At 45.6% G+C, this 24,546-nt stretch overlaps 1 protein-coding gene across 1 annotated transcript in view; it reads right to left on the reverse strand.

Moving 5' to 3' along the window:
- The window catches only part of BAZ2A (bromodomain adjacent to zinc finger domain 2A), a 145,465-nt gene that overhangs the window by 29,357 nt on the left and 91,562 nt on the right, over positions 1-24,546 (reverse strand). Inside the window, exons 17-21 of the mRNA XM_089680463.1 lie at positions 14,511-14,667; positions 13,920-13,982; positions 13,688-13,832; positions 11,753-12,267; positions 2,648-2,864 (exon numbers count right to left, since the gene is read on the reverse strand). Coding sequence (XP_089536589.1) covers positions 2,648-2,864; positions 11,753-12,267; positions 13,688-13,832; positions 13,920-13,982; positions 14,511-14,667 — 1,097 coding nt within the window. The remainder of the gene's footprint in view (positions 1-2,647; positions 2,865-11,752; positions 12,268-13,687; positions 13,833-13,919; positions 13,983-14,510; positions 14,668-24,546) is intronic.

Genomic DNA, 24,546 nt, shown 5'->3' on the forward strand with positions numbered 1-24,546 from the left:
TCACCCTGAACACACCATCCCACCATGAAACATGGTGGTGGCAGCATCATATTGTAGGGATGCTTCTCTTCAGCAGGGACAGGGAAGCTGGTCAGAGTTGATGGGAAGATGGATGGAGCCAAATACAGGGCAATCTTAGAAGAAAACCTGTTTGAGTCTGCAAAAGACTTGAGAATAGGGTGGCGGTTCATCTTCCACCAGGACAACGATCCTAAACATACAGCCAGAGCTACAATGGAATGGTTTAGATGAAAGCATATTCATGTGTTAGAATGGCCCAGTCAAAGTCCAGACCTAAATCCAACTAAAAATCTGTGGCAAGACTTGAAAATTTCTGTGCACAGATGCTCTCCATCCAATCTGACAGAGCTTGAGCTATTTTGCAAAGAAGAATGGACAAACATTTCACTCTCTAGATGTACAAAGCTGGTAGAGACATCCCCAAAAACACTTGCAGCTGTAATTGCAGTGAAAAGTGGTAATACAAAAGTATTGACTTAGGGGGGCTGAATACAAATGCACGCCACACTTTTCACATATTTATTTGTAAAAAATGTTGATCATTTATCATTTTCCTTCCACTTCACAATTATGTGCCACTTTGTGTTGGTCTGTCACATAAAATCACAATAAAATACAGTTACGTTTTTGGTTGTAACATAACAAAATGTTAAAAATTTCAAGGGGTATGAATACTTTTTCAAGGCACTGTATGTACTGCTGAGAGTCCCTCAGCTGAGGTCACTCTAGGAGGTTTTACTCTGCTATGTGTTTCTTTATACTTGTATGTATTTCTTAAGGCTACCGCATTGAACATAATTTCCTGGAATACTACAGGGTTAAACTCACCTCAAAAGTGATCCCTATTGTTCTCCTTCCTCAAAAAATATAAACCTCATTATCTGTTTACACGTGACCCACCTAATAATTCTAAACTTTTAGCTCTTAAGCCCAAAACCTTGTCAACAATAGCTCTTACTACCGTGGGGTGTCTATTATGTTAGCCAAATCACACCCTGCCGATATAGTACAGGTGCCCATCGACCCTGATGAAAGGATTATTATGCCAACATTACAGATTGGATCTATTACATTTGCTCTGGTGAAATTCCCCAAGAATAGTGCTGCGCTGCCCCCTAGTGACCCAAAAAGCATCAAACCCAATTTGTAAATAAATAGATCTGTGAAACAAAGTCAATGATTAATAAGAAAACTGACTGAGCCACAAAATCCAAATGATATGTGAAACGTATATCAAAAAAAAAACACAATCACAGTAGCAATAAACACCTGGCCGAGCAATCCGGCTGAGCAGAAGCATAAAGTGTGAAAACCAATAAAAAGAGTAATAAATAATTGTAAAATAAATGGAATAAATCAGTGATTAATCAAATGAATGCCCAACTGGGCTAGATTCACCAATGAAACAACAACTGAGCAGTGGCTGGATCTATTAGTGGATCACATGGGTAAGGTCAATGTTCTACAATGATTTACTTACCTATAACTGTTATACATTACATAAAATAGGGTTACTCCCTGTAAAGACCTGTTTTTTGAAGTTGTGGCCAGGTTGCTGATTTCCTACACTGCTTTTGGTCATGTCCTTTGGTACAACAGTTTTGGAGAGATGTGGGTTCATTTATTTCTTCTGTGTTAGGTCTCCCTTATGTTCTAAATCCTAAAATTTGCCTTTTGGGAATCTTTGGAGAACCTCTTTCTAAATATGCTAAACAGTTACTATGCATTTTGTACATGTATGCTAAAAAAAGTGAGCCTACTTTCCTGGAAGGGGTCAGTATTGCCAGCTATACCACAATGTCTTAAACTTATTAATGATTCCCTTCCTCTATATAGACTCACTTTTGAATTGAGGAAGAAAAACTGTATGATAAGCTATGGGGTAGGTGGATTGCTAACCCCCTTACCTTGACCTCTCTAGATCCAGATGTTTAGGTCTTGCTTTATTGCCATCTATGTATTTTACTCTGGAGTGCACAACCCTGCTATTTGATATACTTTGTTAAGGTCTCTATGTGAACTGTGAGACTTTTTGGGCCTTCTAAGTTTTGTGTTCATTTGAAAAAAAAAAAAATATTAAATTGACAAAACTTTAATACATATCTATGAAAAAAAAAAGAGAAACTAATGCAAACATCACATCTAAGAATTGATAAGCTGCAATCTATTAAATGTTTGCTTTTGGGTATAATACTGTTTTAACCCTTTGGGAGTATCTAACCAAAAATTACATTTTTGTTGCAGAGGGTGCCTAAAATTTGACTTGTCTTAGTGCAGACTTCTGGGAAAATCAGCGAGCTACCCACACAAGCAGGAAATTACATTTCTGGAGGATATTCCATACACCATCTGTGTATAGAATGCCTTCAGCTTGCCACAATGCATTGCATGTGCAAAAATAACAGTCATCTGCAGATTAAAAAGGAAAGGTCATTTTTAATAATTGTATATTACAATATGGTTTGTGTCGCAACTGTATATGGTTTTTTTTTTTATTTGCAAAATTATTTTCCCGTGAAATTGGAGTTACCCTTTAAAAAAAAACATATTTTGAGGAACTTCACATACACATCCACATCCTGTGAAGAGTAAAAAGGATGAAAAATCTGATGTGAGCTAAACTTACCCTCTGGAATGGGCCTTTGTATTTGCCGATTGTAGTACTTCTGTTCTATCTCTGAGAAGAGCTTTCTGGTTGGCCTTCCTCTACGCCTCTCTTGTGCTGAGCTGTGTAAACTTGCCACACTATTCCTTAAAGGCTTGTTACATATATGACAAAGTGCAGAAACAGACGGCAGAGAAGTGCCAACACCAGCAGGCTGCTCTTCTGTTAATTCGCTGGCCTGCAAAATATAAACAAAGTTTTGTATTTATGTTTTTAACAGATGTTTGCTGCAACTATCTTAATAACACTGTTCAACAGGTAAAAAGTTTTGGGCATAAAATTAGCTAATCTTACATAATTTTGGGGTGCTGAAAACGAAAATGACCCTAAAAAATGTTGATTGGCTCTAGTTTCCATGATATATTCACCCATCTAATGACGTAAGCCATTCAAAACTATGATGCAACTTCAGCTGCATATTGCGCAATTGATACTGGTGACCAATAGAAAATTGCATGTATACTGAGATGATGCAATATTAGCCTTTAATTGCATCACTTCACTGCATAAAAGCTGCAGTATCTGTAGCTGATTGTAGTTCGACAGCGTCTTTACATTTCGTGTTATGCTTATATAGGCTACTCAGTAATGCTTCGAACTTGTGTGAATAAAGCAGATAATTTCTGCTATATCTGCGGTGAAATAACTTTTATCTCACAAAAAAGGAGGATAACAGGAATGATTAAGAAAGCCTACAACTTGTATTTTGGCTGCAAGATAGGAGACCAGGACAAGAGCTGGGCACCACATACATGCTGCAATTCTTGTGGGACGGCACTGGAGCAATGGTTGAATGGAAAAAAGGCATCTATGTCTTTCGCTGTGCCAATGATTTGGAGAGAGCCAACAGATCATGTTAGTAATTGTTACTTTTGTATGGTGCCTCCAATTGTAAAAGGGCTAAATAAGAAGAAAAAGTTATCTGTGCACTATCCAAATATTCCATCGGCAATACGTCCAGTTCCTCATGGAGAGGGGCTACCAATTCCTAAAGCACCAGAATCCTTCGTGGTTGAGTCAAGTGAGGAAGAACCTGAAGCGTGTAGTCACGTGCAGTTGTAAGAGATAGCCCTTTCCTCGAATACAAGAGAAAAGCCAAGAGAAGCAAAACCGACACAAACTGAAGACAAAACTAGTGAGAATCCTAAGTATTAAAATGATTCAACTTAGCTTCTGGCTATAATTTTTCTTGGTAATCCTATGCAATATATTATGCCATTTAGGCTTTGTTATGTAGTCAATATCACTTGCTTTATATTTGTGGAAAGACATCAATCTATATAATTATTGTGCATTATGTAGTCATTACGCCTATAGTAGAAAACTTTCCGTTTACAGAAAAACTAGAGCCAATTGACAAATTTCATTGTTATATTTGAACTCAGAATGTGAAATTCATTAAGAAATGGATCCTTTTGTTTCCAAAACTGGCAATAAATAAAAATTTGTTGAACAGTGTAATCAATGGGCTGCAGTTCATTGAAACACTGCAACACCAATACAATGTAAAAAGAAACAAAGGCTCCATTCAATAAGCTATACTGTATGTGATATTTACCATAATGATTGTTTTTTTCAGCTTTCACTGAATCAAGCTATTACAAATCGCTGTGAGAGGATAATTTTGGCTTAGGGAACCCAGTCTATATTACTAGAAGCATGAACAAAACACATTAAAAAATATACAGGGTTATACACACAACAGGCGTTTAGAACACTACTGCGGACAGATAAAACGTATTTAATTTGGAAAAGTGCAGTGACCACTGGCAACCAATCAACAATGGTTACTCATAGTCTGGACATACTAGACAAGCATTAATCCTTCGAAGCAGAAAAGTACAGAACCCAAGCTTTGAATGGCTAGTAAATTATATTTGTTAATACCCTGGCAATAAGTAGCTGGTGGCGAATGTAAGAAACGCTGTAGCCTATAAGCAATGAATTAAGCGATGTATGCCAGTTGCCTGGCACCTAGTGGCTATCAATAAGGTCGTGACTTGTACCTACTGCCTTTAGGTCCAGCATATTACGCAGTCCAAAAACATTTATTTTTATTGTCTGCTGAGAGACACAGGAACTTCTACACTGTTGAGATGCACAATGTTAACGGGTCTAAAAGGAAGAAAACAAAACAAACAAAAAAAAAAACCACAGAAAACTCGGGAGCCACCTAAAGGACCCAGAAGCAAGACTTCTAATAAAAGAAGTCCATAGTCCAACACCCAACATGAGTATTGACAGGAGAGTCATATGACTACAAAACCGACATGCTTTTAGCAAGCTAAAATGATAACTTACAGCCATTTTTCCATTTACTCCATGGTTCAGAAAGGTACAAGAATACGAAGGTTCATCTTCCACCAGGACAACGATCTTAAACATACAGCTAGAGCTACAATGGAATGGTTTAGATGAAAGCATATTCATGTGTTAGAATGGCCCAGTCAAAGTCCAGACCTAAATCCAACTGAGAATCTGTGGCAAGACTTGAAACTTTCTGTTCACAGATGCTCTCCATTCAGTCTGAGCTTCAGCTTGACCCCACTTTGCTTGCCAGAGATAAAAATGAAGACCAAGCAATCAAGTTTAAAGCTGAGTTCCAAACTAACCCCCCAACTCCTTAGATTGCAACAAGGAGGCCTGCAACAGGGCTCTGGTCAGTACCATACCCAACTAAAGAATACATAGTGGCCACAGAGAAAAACTGGAAGGAAATCCGCTGGTCGCTCAGAGTGACAGAGTGAGCACTGGAGTTGCACAGGAAGAATTGCGTATAAGAATCCACAATAGCAATTGCACATTAACCAGGACAAACCAAACTAACCAAATAATATCTGACAACAGAAGATAGCAGCAGCTTAACAATTGCCAGAGGAGGCCCTATTAGTGTGTGATCAAACTCAGTTATTGTAAACCCTAACCTTGTAAAAACAACCCATTTGGTTTAAAATAGAAATAAGAGGCAAGCCATTTGTGTATCGATGTGTATCGATATATATATATATATATATATATATATATATAAAAAATCACCATAAACACGATTTTATCCTTTAAGTGATCACATGCCGTCTATGCTCAGCTGTGCAAGAGCTGGGGAAGGAGAAACAGCAGCACTCTTATCTTTCCAGTGAAAGGCTGTGCAGGAGAGTCATGCCATGGCAAATCTGATTATTAGCGGACAGCACAGCTAAAGAACTGACCATGCTGTGCTCTCCTGCTTAGTGTGGTCAGTTTCTAATAGGAAGAGGGACTGGCAGGAACACAAGGGATTTCACACAAAAGAAGCAATACAAAGAGAACAGAATACCTTCCATAGCTGTTCATCAACCCAAGAGGTATTAACATGTGTACGATACTATAGCCCTAAGTGGATTACAGAACTGTGCCTGGCACAAACCCTCCCTCCAGGTGGGTAATGGTCATCAGGAGTTAGAAGACTGGGTGGATATGGGCTTCCTGTTGAGATGGGGTTGTTGTGTGCTTGTAAAGAAACTAAGGCATCCACATACGGAAATCTCTCTTCCTGGTTTCCTGGCGAAAATGAGGATCTCCAATTGTTGTATCTCATCAGTTCTGCCACTGCATCTTAGTGGGGGGGCAGTCAGTTTTGTTCCCACATTGGGGGTATACACACCTTAGCTGCAGTCAAGAGATGTTCGAGAAGTGAGTTTTGTACTCAATTATCGATGGATGCAGGTCATGGAGTAAATAGGCCGGAGGGTTATTCTTAAATACACCTGTCATTACATTTTGTAAAACTATATTCCATAAATTCTGTTACCAAGGAAAATCCCAAAAGACCTTAAGAAGTGTGCTTAGTGCCTCCAGGCAGTGACAGCATAGTTGGGAAACCTGGTGATAGTCCTATACAACAAGGTGTCAATAGTTTATACCCACTCTCTTGGTATTCGTTGGCTGGAGAAGATCTGGATGAATGAAGTTTAAAGGTTTTTCTCCCAGAAAAATGGGACAACCTAATAATGCCCTTCTGTATCAGTGTTAGAAATTTAGGAAGCCCTCTGAGGGGAAGGTGTGGATACCATGACTGGGGTCAAAGGATTTGCTTTGGGAGACAAGACAGTGGTTCAAAAAAAGAGCCTGACTGTTTTGACTGTAGAGCCAATAAAAGGATGAGTTTTGATCTTGAAATGAACCAAGTTGTCTTTATCGAACGCTGGCCATATACAGATCGCAATCCAGTTGGTTCAGCAGGGACCGGCCAAATTATGATCCATGCATGGGCAGGGTGGCTGTACAGAAGTCTATACACTAACTGATTTCTGTACAAACACCCTGTCGGATTTTTGATGCTTCATCAGCATTGCCGGCTACGGCCGGCAGCACTAATCAGCGTATTCTGATGACAGAGAAGTCTCTCCGCTCTCTGGGTACAATAGCCCAGTGAGGAGGATTCCCCCATTCACACTGAATGTGTGCAATCAAAGAATCGGTTACGTTAATTTAGTTCAATCCGCTGGTTGAAGGAAAAAACTGATTAGCAATGAAGGGCTGACAGCGGGGTTAAAAGGAAAGATGTTGAAGTCCCATCTAAAGGTTTCTCTTTTTCAGTACACCAAAGCCTGGCAAGATGAACGGTATTGTATTTTACAGGATCAGGGAATCCAATTCTGAGGTTTATTTTTGGAAGTGTCAAATTGGATTTTCTAAGCTTGGCTTTTTTCCCTGCACATATACATAGCAAAAAGTGGGTACAAAAGTCTTTTGGAAATTCCACAGGGAGCTGTATTGGGAGAGTTAGAGGGACTTATAATAAACAGGGAACAGCATTCATCTTTATCAGTTTGTTACAGTGGAACCAGCTAAATACTTCTTTACCCCAAAGCTTTACGTCTGCTTTGATGGTTCTAGCTAACAAAAAATAAAAAATTGGGTTTAACAACCCACCAGACTCACAGGAATGGTAGTTCTTAAATTTCTGATGTGTGATGTGGACCATTTAAAGGGGAAGTTTAATCTGTTCCTGCACTCTATCATTAATAGCTATAGTCATTGCCTCAAACTTTGAAAACTGTATCCTAAAGTTTGAGAGACTACGGTATAAATCTAGTTCTCAATAAAGAACTAGAGTGGAGATGATCAGTGAAGTAACAAATAAAGATGAGATCATCCGCATACACTGCTTCTTTGTGTGGGCCCTGTTTGGTATTTACAACACCATTATATCTTTTCAAGCTCTAATAGAAAAAAACATTAAAAAAGTTCTAAAGTAAGAATGAAAATAAGTAGGGATAGGAGGGAAACCTGTCGTGTGCAATTGCGATTAGAAAAAGGTTCAGAAATGGTTTAATGTAGTAGTTATGAACTCTAAATCTATTCTATCAAATGCTATTTCAGCACCTGTAGACAGGAGGATAAGAGGAAAGCCTTTACTTTGGGCTTAATGGATTGCATTAAGGACCCGTTATGTATTATCCCTCGCTTGTCTTTCTGGAATGAAATCTGATTGGCCAGTAGGGATGAGCTCAATCTGTACCCAATAAGCAATCCCATCGGGAAGATACAGGAGCTCATCACTCATCAATAGGCAAGTAGTTAAGGATGTACCCCTCCAGGCCAAGGGCTTTGCCTGTTTGGAAGAATTTTAAGACAGTGGTCAAAAATATGCATAGGGAGGGGTTGTTCTAATGATTGCGGAACTTTATTTGGAAGCTGGGCGTGCCCACTTCTTGGAAGTATTGTTGAGGCAATATTTATCAGTGGGACAGGTTGAGAGCTGGAATGTGTCAGGGACAGATTGTATATCCACTTTTGCAACTAAACCAGGATGTTACTTAAAGTGGAGATCCAGTCAAAAAAAAAATAGAAGTCAGCAGCTACAAAACTGTAGCTGCTGACTCTTAAGAAACAGCCACTTACTTCTCCCTGGATCCACAGGTATACTCACCGCAGCCGAGTTCACCGGCCAGTTTCACTATCTGGCATCTTAACTGTGGGCACTCTTCTGTGACAGCTTGCTTATTCACAACCAGGTGCCCACTGCATATGCACACTTTGTAGGAGAACTGCAACTTCCAATCGCCTAGGCCAGGGGTCTCCAAACTATGGCCCTCCAGGTGCTGAGGAACTGCAAGTCCCATGATGTCTTGCAAGACTGACAGCCACAGGAAAGACTCCTAGAGGCAGAGGCATGATGGGACTTGTAGTACTTCAACAGCTGGCGGGCCATAGCTTGGAGACCCCTGGCCTAGGCGATCGCAGCAGAAGTGGGAGCGGGTACCAGTCAAAATCGGGTACCCGCTCCTCAAAGTTGCCAATCCTTAACAAAGAGCATGGGATAAGGCCTTAAAGCGGGACTTCTCCTTTTGGGTGGAGCTCCGCTTTAATAACTGGTAAATGTTCCCTTTCACATAACATAAAAAAAAAAAAAAAAAAATTTGCTGCATTCCATTTTATTTCCTGAAAAATATTCTCTAGCTTTCCCGTTCAATGTAATTTTAAAGAGGGAGCTGGGGAGTTACAGTCAGGTCCATAAATATTGGGACATCGACACAATTCTAACATTTTTGGCTTTATACACCACCACATTGGATTTGAAATGAAACGAACAAGATGTGCTTTAACTGCAGACTGTCAGCTTTAATTTGAGGTATTTACATCCAACTCAGGTGAACGGTGTAGGAATTACAACAGTTTGCATATGTGCCTCCCACTTCTTAAGGGACCAAAAGTAATGGGACAATTGGCTTCTCAGCTGTTCCATGGCCAGGTGTGCGTTATTCCCTCATTATCCCAATTACAATGAGCAGATAAAAGTCCAGAGTTCATTTCAAGTGTGCTATTTGCATTTGGAATCTGGTGCTGTCAACTCTCAATATGAGATCCAAAGAGCTGTCACTATCAGTGAAGCAAGCCATCATTAGGCTGAAAAAACAAAACAAACCCATCAGAGAGATAGCAAAAACATTAGGCGTGGCCAAAACAACTGTTTGGAACATTCTTAAAAAGAAGGAACGCACCAGTGAGCTCAGCAACACCAAAAGAAAGTTTGACAAACGACATCTAAAAAAGCCTTCACAGTTCTGGAACAACATCCTATGGACAGATGAGACCAAGATCAACTTGTACCAGAGTGATGGGAAGAGAAGAGTATGGAGAAGGAAAGGAACTGCTCATGATCCTAAGCATACCACCTCATCAGTGAAACATGGTGGTGGTAGTGTCATGGCGTGGGCATGTATGGCTGCCAATGGAACTGGTTCTCTTGTATTTATTGATGATGTGACTGCTGACAAAAGCAGCAGGATGAATTCTGAAGTGTTTCGGGCAATATTATCTGCTCATATTCAGCCAAATGCTTCAGAACTCATTGGACGCCGCTTCACAGTACAGATGGACAATGACCCAAAGCATACTGCAAAAGCAACCAAAGAGTTTTTTAAGGGAAAGAAGTGGAATGTTATGCAATGGCCAAGGCAATCACCTGACCTGAATCCGATTGAGGATGCATTTCACTTGCTGAAAACAAAACTGAAGGGAAAATGCCCCAAGAACAAGCAGGAACTGAAGACAGTTGCAGTAGAGGCCTGGCAGAGCATCACCAGGGATGAAACCCAGCGTCTGGTGATGTCTATGCGTTCCAGACTTCAGGCTGTAATTGGCTGCAAAGGATTTGCAACCAAGTATTAAAAAGTGAAAGTTTGATTTATGATTATTATTCTGTACCATTACTTTTGGTCCCTTAACAAGTGGGAGGCACATATGCAAACTGTTGTAATTCCTACACCGTTCACCTGATTTGGATGCAAATACCCTTAAATTAAAGCTGACAGTCTGCAGTTAAAGCACATCTTGTTCATTTCAAATCCATTGTGGTGGTGTATAGAGCCAAAAATGTTAGAATTGTGTCGATGTCCCAATATTTATGGAACTGACTGTATGTTTACCATATATATCACTGTCTGTACTGTGCTAGAAGATCTCCATTATCAGTTGTGAAGGCTATGTCCCAACATTGGGGTGAAGGATTTGGCGGTACATTGTACAAAGATATTGTGGGTGTTTCACAAATTTGACTACGATGGAAATTTACTTTATGAATATTAGCGTTTGTCTTACAGTAGTAGGGCCAAGGAGGGATCACCATAGGCATGAATGGAAAAGAGAGCTGCCTGTCATACATTTGTGCGCCCGTTGCCCCAGCTGTGCTATGAATGAAGGCTGGGACCTGCCGATCGACAAAGCAGTTGACAGGACAAAGCTCTGTGATTGTAAACACAGAGTTCTATCTCGACAGCGGGGATGTTCCGCTTTTTGTTTCCCTAAAAAGCAGGGAATAAAAACCGGCACATCCCTTAGTAAAATCAGCACACAGTAAACACATCAAGCATTGTTAGGCACACAGTTAGCCCTTTGATTGCCCCTAGATGTTAACCCCTTCCCAACCATTGTAATTAATACAGTGTCAGTGTATATTAGCATTGATCACTATATTAGTGTCACTGGAGATGGCAGTGTCAGTTCTCAGAAAAGGTCAGTGTCGGATTGACCGCCGTACCATCACATTTCCACTATAAGTCGCTGATTGCTGCCATTACCAGTATATTAAAAAAAAAAAAAAATTGAATATGTATATACTATAGTTTGTAGACACCAACTTTCGCGCAAACCAATATATGCTTGCTTGGGATTAAAATATGTAGCACAATACATTTTGGCCTAAATTTATGAAGAAATCTGATTTTTAAATTTTTTTTTTATTGGGGATGTTTTATCGCAGAAAGTAAAATATATATTTTCTTATACATTTTTGTTTTTCGTTTATAGAATAACAAAAAAAAACCCAGTGGTGATTAAATAGCACCAAAAGAAAGCATTATCAGTGTGAAAAATATTATATAAATTTCATTTGGGTACAGTGTTGCATGACCCCGCGACTGTCAGTTAAAGTAGTGCAGTGCTGAATAGCAAAAAATAGCCTGCTCCGGAAAAGGGTAAAAACCTTCTGGAGGGAAAATGGTTAATACCAGTTTAAGCATGCACAGGTATAAATGAGCAAGGCTACGTTACTGTACAAGTTAGATTACACACTGACAAACTTACCTGTACTGGTGGTGTAGCTGCAGCATGGGAGGGTGGGGGAAGTAGGTGGTTTGCTTGAATATTGTTTTTTTGGGTAGAATCAGTGCAATGAGTTCTAGGAAGCAAATTATACAACTTGTTCTCTTTCTCATCAGTGTCTGTGGCTCCAGGACACGGTCCAATTTCAAAAGCAGATGCTATGTCACTTCGAGGAGGACTGTTCTCAGGTGTCAGTACAGTACTGTTCATGATAGCATTTTGACACTGGCTCAGCCATGAAAGTACAGTTGTCTGGCCCATGTCTTGTGGCTGCTCAGAAATAAGGGTGCTTGATTGAAAAAGGCCATTTATGGGGACTTCCTGAGATCCAGTGCACTGACAGAATTTATAATGTTCTGAATCACCTCTTGGTTTCCTGGGACGACCACGGGAGCGACTAAAATTAAAGTAACATTTATCTTCTGTTCCTTCGACTACCTCGCTCTTCAAACAAGCCAATTCTGGTAACTCAGCCTGTGGAGGATCCAGTGTTTGACCTGAAAATTAACACTGTTCCATCAGTCAGGCCTAGACATTTCAAGATAACACATGTGAATTACAGAAATTGACTCACAAATGCATAATGACTGATTTAGAAAAGACACCTTTCCTCTTAAAGCGGTAATAAACCTTAAAGCAAACATTATATTGCAGCTTGCCAACTTTTAGATGTGATGGCTGCATTAGTTTTTTTTCTTTTATTTTCACCTGGTGATCTGGCCAGTAAGTCTGATGCTTTTCAAAAGAACAAACCATTTTCCAGATGTTATCAGTTTACGGGGATTAGAAAAACCATTTAGCACTGAACTTTATTCCAAAAAGGAAAAAAAAAAAAAAGGTTTACAGTAACTGATTATAAAGTGTGAACTGGAGTGTGGCTTCAATTTGTTACTGTATCTAAATCTGCTAGTAAATGTAAGACTACACAACTCCCCCCCCCCCCCCCCAGTGCTGCTGTATGCTGTGCCTCCTGTGCTCTTTCATCCAGAGTAGAGGCACTCTAATACATGAGGCATGTTACTGGCCAGATCACTAGGTAAAAACAGAGGAGGGTGGGGGGGGGGAGCCTTAAAGAAAAAAAAATTATTGCAGCAACCGTATCATATGATTGGTAAGCTGCATTACATTTTTGGTTTTGAGTTTATCACTTTAACTCTCTAATTAATGACTAGAGGCCAGAAACCATGTGATCTACATTGCTTAAGCTGAAATACATTTTTTTTCTGTATTCAGTGTCACAAAAAATAAACTTTTAGCCCTAGTTCACACATGCGATTTATAAATTGCACCTGAAGTTGCATCTAATGTATTTCTATGGCAGTCTTAAGAGATGCAATTTCAAGTATCATGATTTTAAAAATAGTTCCTGCATTACTTTTTCACCACTTCAGTGCTATAACTCTCAGACTATAAAAGGTGCTGAAATCTCACGTGTGTACATCAGCACTACCTTGAAGTTGGCTTTAATGGGACCATATCGCACCATTTTGAAATCCCATTTAGTATGAACCAGGGCTTAAACCTCAAAATAAAACAGACATAACGATCACCAGATGAAAATTAAGTAAAGAAAGACTAATGAAGAAAACTAATGCAGCCCTCACATCTAAGAATTGGTAATCGGCAATTCCACTGCCAACTATGGAATTTGGACATCTGCAGCATCAACAGCTGCAGCGAATACCAAGACAGTGACTGCATCTTAAAGGATGCAATCATTTTTTGGCTGACAATTTTCCACACTAACATTTTTCAGTCAACTTTTGTCAAGCTGGGTGGTGCTTACAGCTCAAATTTCAACAATTCAGAAGCTTTGTTTTCCTCAAAAACTACAGGTTCACGTAAAGACCTTAAAAATTAAGTTAGTACTTTGTAGAAATGGAAAACAATGACAAAGCATAACAGGTCAGAACATACCAGGGCTTTCTGAGTAACCTTCCACAAAGATGCCGCCTGTGTGTGGCAGCATCCAATAGAACCTCCGGTACCGATCCTGCCCCAGTGTTGCGCATCGAAGCCTCTGAGAGCAACCAATAATTTTCTTTCGCAGAAACATTTGGCGCTGTAAAACAGAATTAAAAAGTTAAAAAACATGAGAAATAACTATCAGAAATGTATATCTTCCCTTTCCAATATGGATCAACATTACCTTAGTAAGTTTCTCAATTTGTCTTTCAAGATCCAGACTACTTGCATTTGGGGAAATCTCCTCCTGCAATTCAAAGCCAACATTAGCCAATATAAAAACTGAATGAACTGTGCTTAAAAAAGGACCTCTCGTTATTTATGCAGCATTGCTTCAATTTATCATGTAACTGGGTGTGTGGATGTTTCACAAGTGCAAAAGGTTACATTACTTTTAAAGTTCCAAATTTATAAAGCACCAACATTACATATAAAAGAAACCTGTAGTGAAAGAAATATGAAGGCTACAATTGCAAAGTCCTCCTACTGAAAATACTAGTTGCCTGGCTGTCATTCTGATCAGTTATCAACCTTGAACATGTATTCAGAAAGGGACTTATTACTTTTCTTTATAACTGTCTAGATCTGCAATTTCAGGAGGAGGTAAGCAAAGACAGCCACCATCCTTTTATTACAAGCAAGCGAATAATTAGGGATGAAAGAAGTGAATAATTAGGGATGAAAGAAGACAAAATGGGAATAAATTTCCCTCTTTTTATGCAATTACCAGGTGGATTTAAAAGATCTGGTTGCTGAGGACTAGTCTTAGACTTACCCCTTCATCTGCAGAAGTATTCAATAGCCCAGGTTTGTCTTCTGTTAAGTCTTCATTCTCTTCAGCAGTGCGAGCACTACGCCTTCTCCGACTCTCCTCTGTGCTGGCAACTTGGTTTTCCTGCATACCAGTCTTTTTTCCTAATGCAAATTTCAACCTGAAGGCCAGAGGAATAAATGCAAGAACATAATTTAAGGACTTCTCACTAATAGAAAAAAACAGGTTTCCAAACAAGAAACTATAATGTTTTCTCTTTCGTTAAGATTTTATTAAAGATTTTAAAAGGATACAACGTATAAAACTGTATGCAACTATATAAGTAAAATTGGTCTATCAGTGACATAAAAAACAGTAGCAATCATACGTCAAATAGAAAAGGGGTTACAAAAAGGCAGAGCAGAGCAATACGTATACTGAAGTACACATTAATAGTGCAACAACAATTTAAAGGATAAGTTCACATTTAAAAAAACAAAAAAAAAACAATAAATGCACATCTTTTTACAGGTAAAATAAATGTTCCTTTTTTTTGTTTGTATTAGGGCTCCTGCAGACTGTCCATGTAGGCTGCTAGTACCACATACGGGCAGGCAGTTACACAATGACAAGAAGAATCAGTAAACTACCTAGAGTGCTCACCAGCACTTTGGTAGTTCATTGAGAACTACAAGCCATCAGCTGCAAAGGCTGACATGACAGTAGTTGTAGTTCTACAGTTCACAGAACTCTGTGAATGAATGAGGCGGCCGGGTGGGCGGAGAGCCGCACAACCGCAGTTTGTCTTTTTCCATTGTGATTGTGGGTTTGTAGAGAAAATCCCTGACCTGCTATCACAGGGACAGGGGGAATCGGGGCTGAGTGCTGCAAAAACAGGAACATGTTCCACTTAAAAATGGGTGGAACATGTAACATGTTCCCACAGGTGAACGTATGCTTTAACAACATATGTAAAAACATGATCTGAGCGCCAATAGCAAAGTAAAAGGTGCTCATGTGTTAAATGCAAATATTACGTTTGCTATGTGGAGAACACAGAAATGTATAGTCAGGAGGTCCAAACTACTAGGTTTTCTAAAGATCCAGGCAGGCACTTAGACTGTGGAAGGAACAAGGCGGGGGGAGGGTTTCAGGGGAAGGGCTGGATTGTGGGACTAGGAGCCAATAAGAGTAGCAGCATGCAAATATGCTGATAAAGACCATGCTGGGTTAACCACTTGCAAACCACACTATAGCCTAATGATGGCTACAGCGCGGTTATCCAGTTCTGGGAGGGTGTCATGTGACATCCTACCAGAACGTGCCCTACCGCGTGACCCCGGTGATGTGGTAAAAGGCCAATCACAGTGGCCTTTTACCACGTGATCAGCTGTGTTCAATGACAGAGCAGATCACTGGGTAAATGCAATTGCCGGTTATCAGCTGCACTTTCTTCACGCTGTCACAGCGTGAGGAAAGTACTGCCAATTATTAGAAAACAGACCGGCACTGATCATCAGAGCACTGATCATCAGTGCCCTGATGATCAGTGCCCAGCAGTGCCACCCACCTGTGCCCGGCAGTGCAGCCTCATCAATGCACATCAGTGAAGGAGAAAAATTACCTATTTGCAAAATTTTATAATAGAAACAAAGATAAAACTTTTGTTTTCAAATTTTTTGCTTTTTTTTTTGTTTATAGTGTAAAAAATAAAACACCCAGTGGAGATTAAATATCACCAAAAGAAAGTTCTATTTGTGTGAAAAAAATGATAAAAACTTCATATGGGTACAATGTTGCATGACCGTGCAATTGTCATTCAAAGCGTGACAACGCTGAAAGCTGAAAATTGGCCTGGGCAGGAAGGGGGTATAAGTGCCCGGAAGGCAAGTGGTTAAAGTGATATTAAAATGTTTTTTTTAATATATAATACTTGCATGCTCTGTGCAGTGGTTTTGCATAGAGCAGCCCTGATCCTCCTCTTCTCGGCCCCACCCCCCCAACTCTCTCCTCACTGGCTGTGGTTGACAGGATGTGGGAACCAATGGTCACTTGCTGCTGTGTCTCAGCCAATGGAAAGCGAGACAAAACAAAGAGAATGAGAGAAAAAGAACAAAAAAGAGGGCACGAGAGAGCGGAAAAGAGCGGGGGCGAAACAGAGCGCGAAAGAGCGGCAAACAGAGCAAGAGAAGCGAGAGAAGGAGAGAGAAGCGAGAGAGAGAGAGAGAGAGAAACGAGAGAAGACGAGAGAGAGAGAGAGAGAGAGAGAGAGAGAAAACGAGAGAGAGAGAGAGAGAGAGAGAGAGAGAAAACGAGAGAGAGAGAGAGAGAAAACGAGAGAGAGAGAGAGAGAAAACGAGAGAGAGAGAGAGAGAGAGAGAGAGAGAGAGAACGAGAGAGAGAGAGAACGAGAGAGAGAGAGAACGAGAGAGAGAAAACGAGAGAGGGAGAGGGAGAGAGAGAGAGAGAGAGGGAGAGAGAGAGAGAGAGAGAGAGAGAGAGAGAGAGAGAAGAGAACGAGAGAGAGAGAGAGAGAGAGAGAGAGAGAGAGAGAGAGAGAGAGAGAACGAGAGAGAGAGAGAGAGAGGGAGAGAAAACGAGAGAGAGAGAAAACGAGAGAGAGAGAAAACGAGAGAGAGAGAGAGAGAAAACGAGAGAGAGAGAGAGAGAGAGAGAGAGAGAGAGAGAGAGAGAAAACGAGAGAGAGAGAGAGAAAACGAGAGAGAGAGAGAGAGAGAGAAAACGAGAGAGAGAGAGAAAACGAGAGAGAGAGAGAGAGAGAGAGAAAACGAGAGAGAGAGAGAAAACGAGAGAGAGAGAGAAAACGAGAGAGAGAGAGAGAGAGAGAGAGAAAACGAGAGAGAGAGAGAGAGAGAGAAAACGAGAGAGAGAGAGAGAGAAAACGAGAGAGAGAGAGAGAGAGAGAGAGAGAGAGAAAACGAGAGAGAGAGAGAGAGAGAGAGAGAGAGAAAACGAGAGAGAGAGAGAGAGAGAGAGAAAACGAGAGAGAGAGAGAGAGAGAGAGAAAACGAGAGAGAGAGAGAGAGAGAGAGAAAACGAGAGAGAGAGAGAAAACGAGAGAGAGAGAGAGAGAAAACGACAGAAAACGAGAGAGAAAAACGAGACAAAACGAGAGAGAGAGAGAGAAAAACGAGACAACGAGAGAGAGAGAGAGAGAGAGAGAGAGAGAGAGAGAGAGAGAGGGGGGGGGGGGAGAGAGGGAGAGACAACGAGAGGGAGAGCAAAACGAGAGACAACGAGAGGGAGAGCAAAACGAGAGACAACGAGAGGGAGAGCAAAACGAGAGACAACGAGAGGGAGAGCAAAACGAGAGACAACGAGAGGGAGAGCAAAACGAGAGGGAGAGCAAAACGAGAGGGAGAGCAAAACGAGAGGGAGAGCAAAACGAGAGGGAGAGCAAAACGAGAGGGAGAGCAAAACGAGAGGGAGAGAGAGAACAAGGGAGAGGGAGCGAGAGGAAGCGAGCGAGAGAGCGCGAAAGGGAGAGGGGGAGAGAGCGCGAAAGGGAGAGGGGGAGAGAGCGCGAAAGGGAGAGGGGGAGAGAGCGCGAAAGGGAGAGGGGGAGAGAGCGCGAAAGGGAGAGGGGGAGAGAGCGCGAAAGGGAGAGGGGGAGAGAGCGCGAAAGGGAGAGGGGGAGAGAGCGCGAAAGGGAGAGGGGGAGAGAGCGCGAAAGGGAGAGGGGGAGAGAGCGCGAAAGGGAGAGGGGGAGAGAGCGCGAAAGGGAGAGGGGGAGAGAGCGCGAAAGGGAGAGGGGGAGAGAGCGCGAAAGGGAGAGGGGGAGAGAGCGCGAAAGGGAGAGGGGGAGAGAGAGCGAAAGGGAGAGGGGGAGAGAGAGCGAAAGGGAGAGGGGGAGAGAGAGCGAAAGGGGGAGAGAGAGGGAGCGAAAGGGGGAGAGAGAGCGAAAGGGGGAGAGAGAGTGAAAGGGAGAGAGAGGGAGCGAAAGGGGGGGCGAACGGGGGGGGGAGAGCGAACAGGGGGGGGAGAGAGAGCGGGGGGGAGGGAGAGAGCGGGGGGAGGGAGAGAGCGGGGGGAGGGAGAGAGCGGGGGGAGAGGGAAAGGGGGAGAGGGAGAGAGAAAGGGGAGAGGGAGAGAGAAAGGGGGGGGAAGGGGGGGAGAGAGAAAGGGGGGGGAGAGAAAGGGGGGGGAGAGAAAGGGGGGGAGAGATAACAAGAGCGAGCGAGCGGGAGAGCGAGCGGGAGGGAGAGCGAGCGGGAGGGAGAGCGAGCGAGCGGGCGAGCGAGCGGGAGGGAGAGCGAGCGAGCGGGAGGGAGAGCGAGCGAGCGGGAGGGAGAGCGAGCGAGCGGGCGAGCGAGCGGGAGAGCGAGCGAGCGGGAGAGCGAGCGAGCGGGAGAGCGAGACAGATATAACGAGAGCGAGAGAGAGAGATAACGAGCGAGAGAGAGCGAGAACGAGAGCGAGATATAACGAGAGCGAGAGAGAGAGATAACGAGAGAGAACGAGAGAGAGCGAGCGCGAGAACGAGAGAGAGCGCGAGAACGAAAGAGAGAGCGAGCGCGCGAGAACGAAAGAGAGAGCGAGCGCGCGAGAACGAAAGAGAGAGCGAGCGCGCGAGAACGAAAGAGAGAGCGAGCGCGCGAGAACGAAAGAGAGAGCGAGCGCGCGAGAACGAAAGAGAGAGCGAGCGCGCGAGAACGAAAGAGAGAGCGAGCGCGCGAGAACGAAAGAGAGAGCGAGCGCGCGAGAACGAAAGAGAGAGCGAGCGCGCGAGAACGAAAGAGAGAGCGAGCGCGCGAGAACGAAAGAGAGAGAGAGCGCGCGAGAACGAAAGAGAGAGAGAGCGCGCGAGAACGAAAGAGAGAGAGAGCGCGCGAGAACGAAAGAGAGAGAGAGCGCGCGAGAACGAAAGAGAGAGAGAGCGCGCGAGAACGAAAGAGAGAGAGAGCGCGCGAGAACGAAAGAGAGAGAGAGCGCGCGAGAACGAAAGAGAGAGAGAGCGCGCGAGAACGAAAGAGAGAGAGAGAGAGCGCGCGAGAACGAAAGAGAGAGAGAGAGAGCGCGCGAGAACGAAAGAGAGAGAGAGCGCGCGAGAACGAAAGAGAGAGAGAGAGAGCGCGCGAGAACGAAAGAGAGAGAGAGAGAGCGCGCGAGAACGAAAGAGAGAGAGAGAGCGCGCGAGAACGAAAGAGAGAGAGAGAGAGAGCGCGCGAGAACGAAAGAGAGAGAGAGCGCGCGAGAACGAAAGAGAGAGAGAGAGAGAGCGCGCGAGAACGAAAGAGAGAGAGAGAGAGAGCGCGAGAACGAAAGAGAGAGAGAGAGAGAGAGAGAGCGCGCGAGAACGAAAGAGAGAGAGAGAGCGCGCGAGAACGAAAGAGAGAGAGAGAGCGCGCGAGAACGAAAGAGAGAGAGAGAGCGCGCGAGAACGAAAGAGAGAGAGAGAGCGCGCGAGAACGAAAGAGAGAGAGAGCGCGCGAGAACGAAAGAGAGAGAGAGAGCGCGCGAGAACGAAAGAGAGAGAGAGAGCGCGCGAGAACGAAAGAGAGAGAGAGAGAGCGCGCGAGAACGAAAGAGAGAGAGAGAGAGCGCGCGAGAACGAAAGAGAGAGAGAGAGCGCGCGAGAACGAAAGAGAGAGAGAGAGCGCGCGAGAACGAAAGAGAGAGAGAGAGCGCGCGAGAACGAAAGAGAGAGAGAGAGAGCGCGCGAGAACGAAAGAGAGAGAGAGAGCGCGCGAGAACGAAAGAGAGAGAGAGAGCGCGCGAGAACGAAAGAGAGAGAGAGAGCGCGCGACGGCGAAAGAGAGAGAGAGAGCGCGCGACGGCGAAAGAGAGAGAGAGAGCGCGCGACGGCGAAAGAGAGAGAGAGAGCGCGACGGCGAAAGAGAGAGAGAGAGAGCGCGACGGCGAAAGAGAGAGAGAGCGCGACGGCGAAAGAGAGAGAGAGCGCGACGGCGAAAGAGAGAGAGAGCGCGACGGCGAAAGAGAGAGAGAGCGCGACGGCGAAAGAGAGAGAGAGCGCGACGGCGAAAGAGAGAGAGAGCGCGACGGCGAAAGAGAGAGCGAGCGCGACGGCGAAAGAGAGAGAGAGCGCGACGACGAAAGAGAGAGAGAGCGCGACGACGAAAGAGAGAGAGCGCGACGACGAAAGAGAGAGCGCGACGACGAAAGAGAGAGCGCGACGACGAAAGAGAGAGAGCGCGAGCGAAAGAGAGAGAGCGCGCGCGAGCGAAAGAGAGAGCGCGCGCGAGCGAAAGAGAGAGAGCGCGCGAGAGCGAAAGAGAGAGAGCGCGCGAGAACGAGAGAGAGAGAGAGAGAGAACGAGAGAGAGAGAGAACGAGAGAGAGAACGAGAGAGAGAGAACGAGAGAGAGAGAACGAGAGAGAGAGAGAGAACGAGAACGAGAGAGAGAGAGAACGAGAACGAGAACGAGAGAGAGAGAGAGAGAACGAGAGAGAGAGAGAGAGAACGAGAGAGAGAGAGAGAGAACGAGAGAGAGAGAGCGAGAGAACGAGAGAGAGAGAACGAAAGAGAGAGAGAAAACGAGAGAGAGAGAGAGAAAACGAGAGAGAGAGAGAGAAAACGACAGAAAACGAGAGAGAAAAACGAGACAAAACGAGAGAGAGAGAGAGAGAGAGAGAAAAACGAGACGAGAGAGAGAGAGAGGGGGGGGGAGAGAGGGAGAGACAACGAGAGGGAGAGCAAAACGAGAGACAACGAGAGGGAGAGCAAAACGAGAGACAACGAGAGGGAGAGCAAAACGAGAGACAACGAGAGGGAGAGCAAAACGAGAGGGAGAGCAAAACGAGAGGGAGAGCAAAACGAGAGGGAGAGCAAAACGAGAGGGAGAGCAAAACGAGAGGGAGAGCAAAACGAGAGGGAGAGCAAAACGAGAGGGAGAGCAAAACGAGAGGGAGAGCAAAACGAGAGGGAGAGCAAAACGAGAGGGAGAGCAAAACGAGAGGGAGAGCAAAACGAGAGGGAGAGCAAACGAGAGGGAGAGCAAAACGAGAGGGAGAGCAAAACGAGAGAGAGAGAGAGAACAAGGGAGAGGGAGCGAGAGGAAGCGAGCGAGAGAGCGCGAAAGGGAGAGGGGGAGAGAGCGCGAAAGGGAGAGGGGGAGAGAGCGCGAAAGGGAGAGGGGGAGAGAGCGCGAAAGGGAGAGGGGGAGAGAGCGCGAAAGGGAGAGGGGGAGAGAGCGCGAAAGGGAGAGGGGGAGAGAGCGCGAAAGGGAGAGGGGGAGAGAGCGCGAAAGGGAGAGGGGGAGAGAGCGCGAAAGGGAGAGGGGGAGAGAGCGCGAAAGGGAGAGGGGGAGAGAGCGCGAAAGGGAGAGGGGGAGAGAGCGCGAAAGGGAGAGGGGGAGAGAGAGCGAAAGGGAGAGGGGGAGAGAGAGCGAAAGGGAGAGGGGGAGAGAGAGCGAAAGGGAGAGGGGGAGAGAGAGCGAAAGGGAGAGGGGGAGAGAGAGGGAGCGAAAGGGGGAGAGAGAGGGAGCGAAAGGGGGAGAGAGAGCGAAAGGGGGAGAGAGAGCGAAAGGGGGAGAGAGAGGGAGCGAAAGGGGGGGCGAACAGGGGGGGGAGAGAGAGCGGGGGGAGGGAGAGAGCGGGGGGAGGGAGAGAGCGGGGGGAGGGAGAGAGCGGGGGGAGAGGGAAAGGGGGAGAGGGAGAGAGAAAGGGGAGAGGGAGAGAGAAAGGGGGGGGAAGGGGGGGGAGAGAAAGGGGGGGGAGAGAAAGGGGGGGAGAGATAACAAGAGCGAGCGGGGGGGAGAGATAACAAGAGCGAGCGGGAGGGAGAGCGAGCGGGAGAGCGAGCGGGAGGGAGAGCGAGCGGGAGGGAGAGCGAGCGAGCGGGCGAGCGAGCGGGAGAGCGAGCGAGCAGGAGAGCGAGCGAGCGGGAGAGCGAGTGAGCGGGAGAGCGAGACAGATATAACGAGAGCGAGAGAGAGATATAACGAGAGCGAGAGAGAGATATAACGAGAGCGAGAGAGAGCGAGAACGAGAGCGAGAGAGAGCGATAACGAGAGAGAACGAGAGAGAGAGAGAACGAGAGAGAGCGAGCGAGCGCGAGAACGAAAGAGAGAGCGAGCGCGCGAGAACGAAAGAGAGAGCGAGCGCGCGAGAACGAAAGAGAGAGCGAGCGCGCGAGAACGAAAGAGAGAGCGAGCGCGCGAGAACGAAAGAGAGAGCGAGCGCGCGAGAACGAAAGAGAGAGCGAGCGCGCGAGAACGAAAGAGAGAGCGAGCGCGCGAGAACGAAAGAGAGAGCGAGCGCGCGAGAACGAAAGAGAGAGCGAGCGCGCGAGAACGAAAGAGAGAGCGAGCGCGCGAGAACGAAAGAGAGAGAGAGCGCGCGAGAACGAAAGAGAGAGAGAGCGCGCGAGAACGAAAGAGAGAGAGAGCGCGCGAGAACGAAAGAGAGAGAGAGCGCGCGAGAACGAAAGAGAGAGAGAGCGCGCGAGAACGAAAGAGAGAGAGAGCGCGCGAGAACGAAAGAGAGAGAGAGCGCGCGAGAACGAAAGAGAGAGAGAGCGCGCGAGAACGAAAGAGAGAGAGAGCGCGCGAGAACGAAAGAGAGAGAGCGCGCGAGAACGAAAGAGAGAGAGAGAGAGAGCGCGCGAGAACGAAAGAGAGAGAGAGAGAGCGCGCGAGAACGAAAGAGAGAGAGAGAGAGAGCGCGCGAGAACGAAAGAGAGAGAGAGAGAGAGCGCGCGAGAACGAAAGAGAGAGAGAGCGCGCGAGAACGAAAGAGAGAGAGAGAGAGAGCGCGCGAGAACGAAAGAGAGAGAGAGAGCGCGCGAGAACGAAAGAGAGAGAGAGCGCGCGAGAACGAAAGAGAGAGAGAGAGCGCGCGAGAACGAAAGAGAGAGAGAGAGCGCGCGAGAACGAAAGAGAGAGAGAGAGCGCGCGAGAACGAAAGAGAGAGAGAGAGCGCGCGAGAACGAAAGAGAGAGAGAGAGCGCGCGAGAACGAAAGAGAGAGAGAGAGCGCGCGACGGCGAAAGAGAGAGAGAGAGCGCGCGACGGCGAAAGAGAGAGAGAGAGCGCGACGGCGAAAGAGAGAGAGAGAGCGCGACGGCGAAAGAGAGAGAGAGCGCGACGGCGAAAGAGAGAGAGAGCGCGACGGCGAAAGAGAGAGAGAGCGCGACGGCGAAAGAGAGAGAGAGCGCGACGGCGAAAGAGAGAGAGAGCGCGACGGCGAAAGAGAGAGAGAGCGCGACGGCGAAAGAGAGAGCGCGACGACGAAAGAGAGAGAGAGCGCGACGACGAGAGAGAGAGAGCGCGACGACGAAAGAGAGAGCGCGACGACGAAAGAGAGAGAGCGCGAGGACGAAAGAGAGAGAGCGCGAGGACGAAAGAGAGAGAGCGCGAGCGAAAGAGAGAGAGCGCGCGCGAGCGAAAGAGAGAGAGCGCGCGCGAGCGAAAGAGAGAGAGCGCGCGCAAGCGAAAGAGAGAGAGCGCGCGAGAGCGAAAGAGAGAGAGCGCGCGAGAACGAGAGAGAGAGAACGAGAGAGAGAGAGAGAGAACGAGAGAGAGAGAGAACGAGAGAGAGCGCGCGAGAACGAGAGAGAGAGAACGAGAGAGAGAGAGAGAACGAGAACGAGAGAGAGAGAGAAAGAGAACGAGAACGAGAACGAGAGAGAGAACGAGAGAGAGAGAGAGAGAGAACGAGAGAGAGAGAGAACGAGAGAGAGAGAGAGAGAACGAGAGAGAGAGAGAGAACGAGAGAGAGCGAGAGAACGAGAGAGAGAGAGCGAGAGAACGAGAGAGAGAGAGCGAGAGAACGAGAGAGAGAGAACGAAAGAGAGAGAGAGAGAGAGAGAACGAAAGAGAGAGAGAGAGAGAACGAAAGAGAGAGAGAACGAAAGAGAGAGAGAACGAAAGAGAGAGAGAGAGAGAGAGAGAGAGAGAGAACGAAAGAGAGAGAGAGAACGAAAGAGAGAGAGAGAGAGAACGAAAGAGAGAGAGAGAGAGAACGAAAGAGAGAGAGAGAGAACGAAAGAGAGAGAGAAAGAACGAAAGAGAGAGAGAGAACGAAAGAGAGAGAGAGAGAGAGAGAGAGAGAGAGAACGAAAGAGAGAGAACGAAAGAGAGA

This window comes from Staurois parvus, unplaced genomic scaffold, assembly GCF_062004578.1.
Source record: "Staurois parvus isolate SC_StPar_1 unplaced genomic scaffold, SC_StPar_1.0 ptg000017l, whole genome shotgun sequence".
NCBI lineage: Eukaryota > Metazoa > Chordata > Amphibia > Anura > Ranidae > Staurois > Staurois parvus.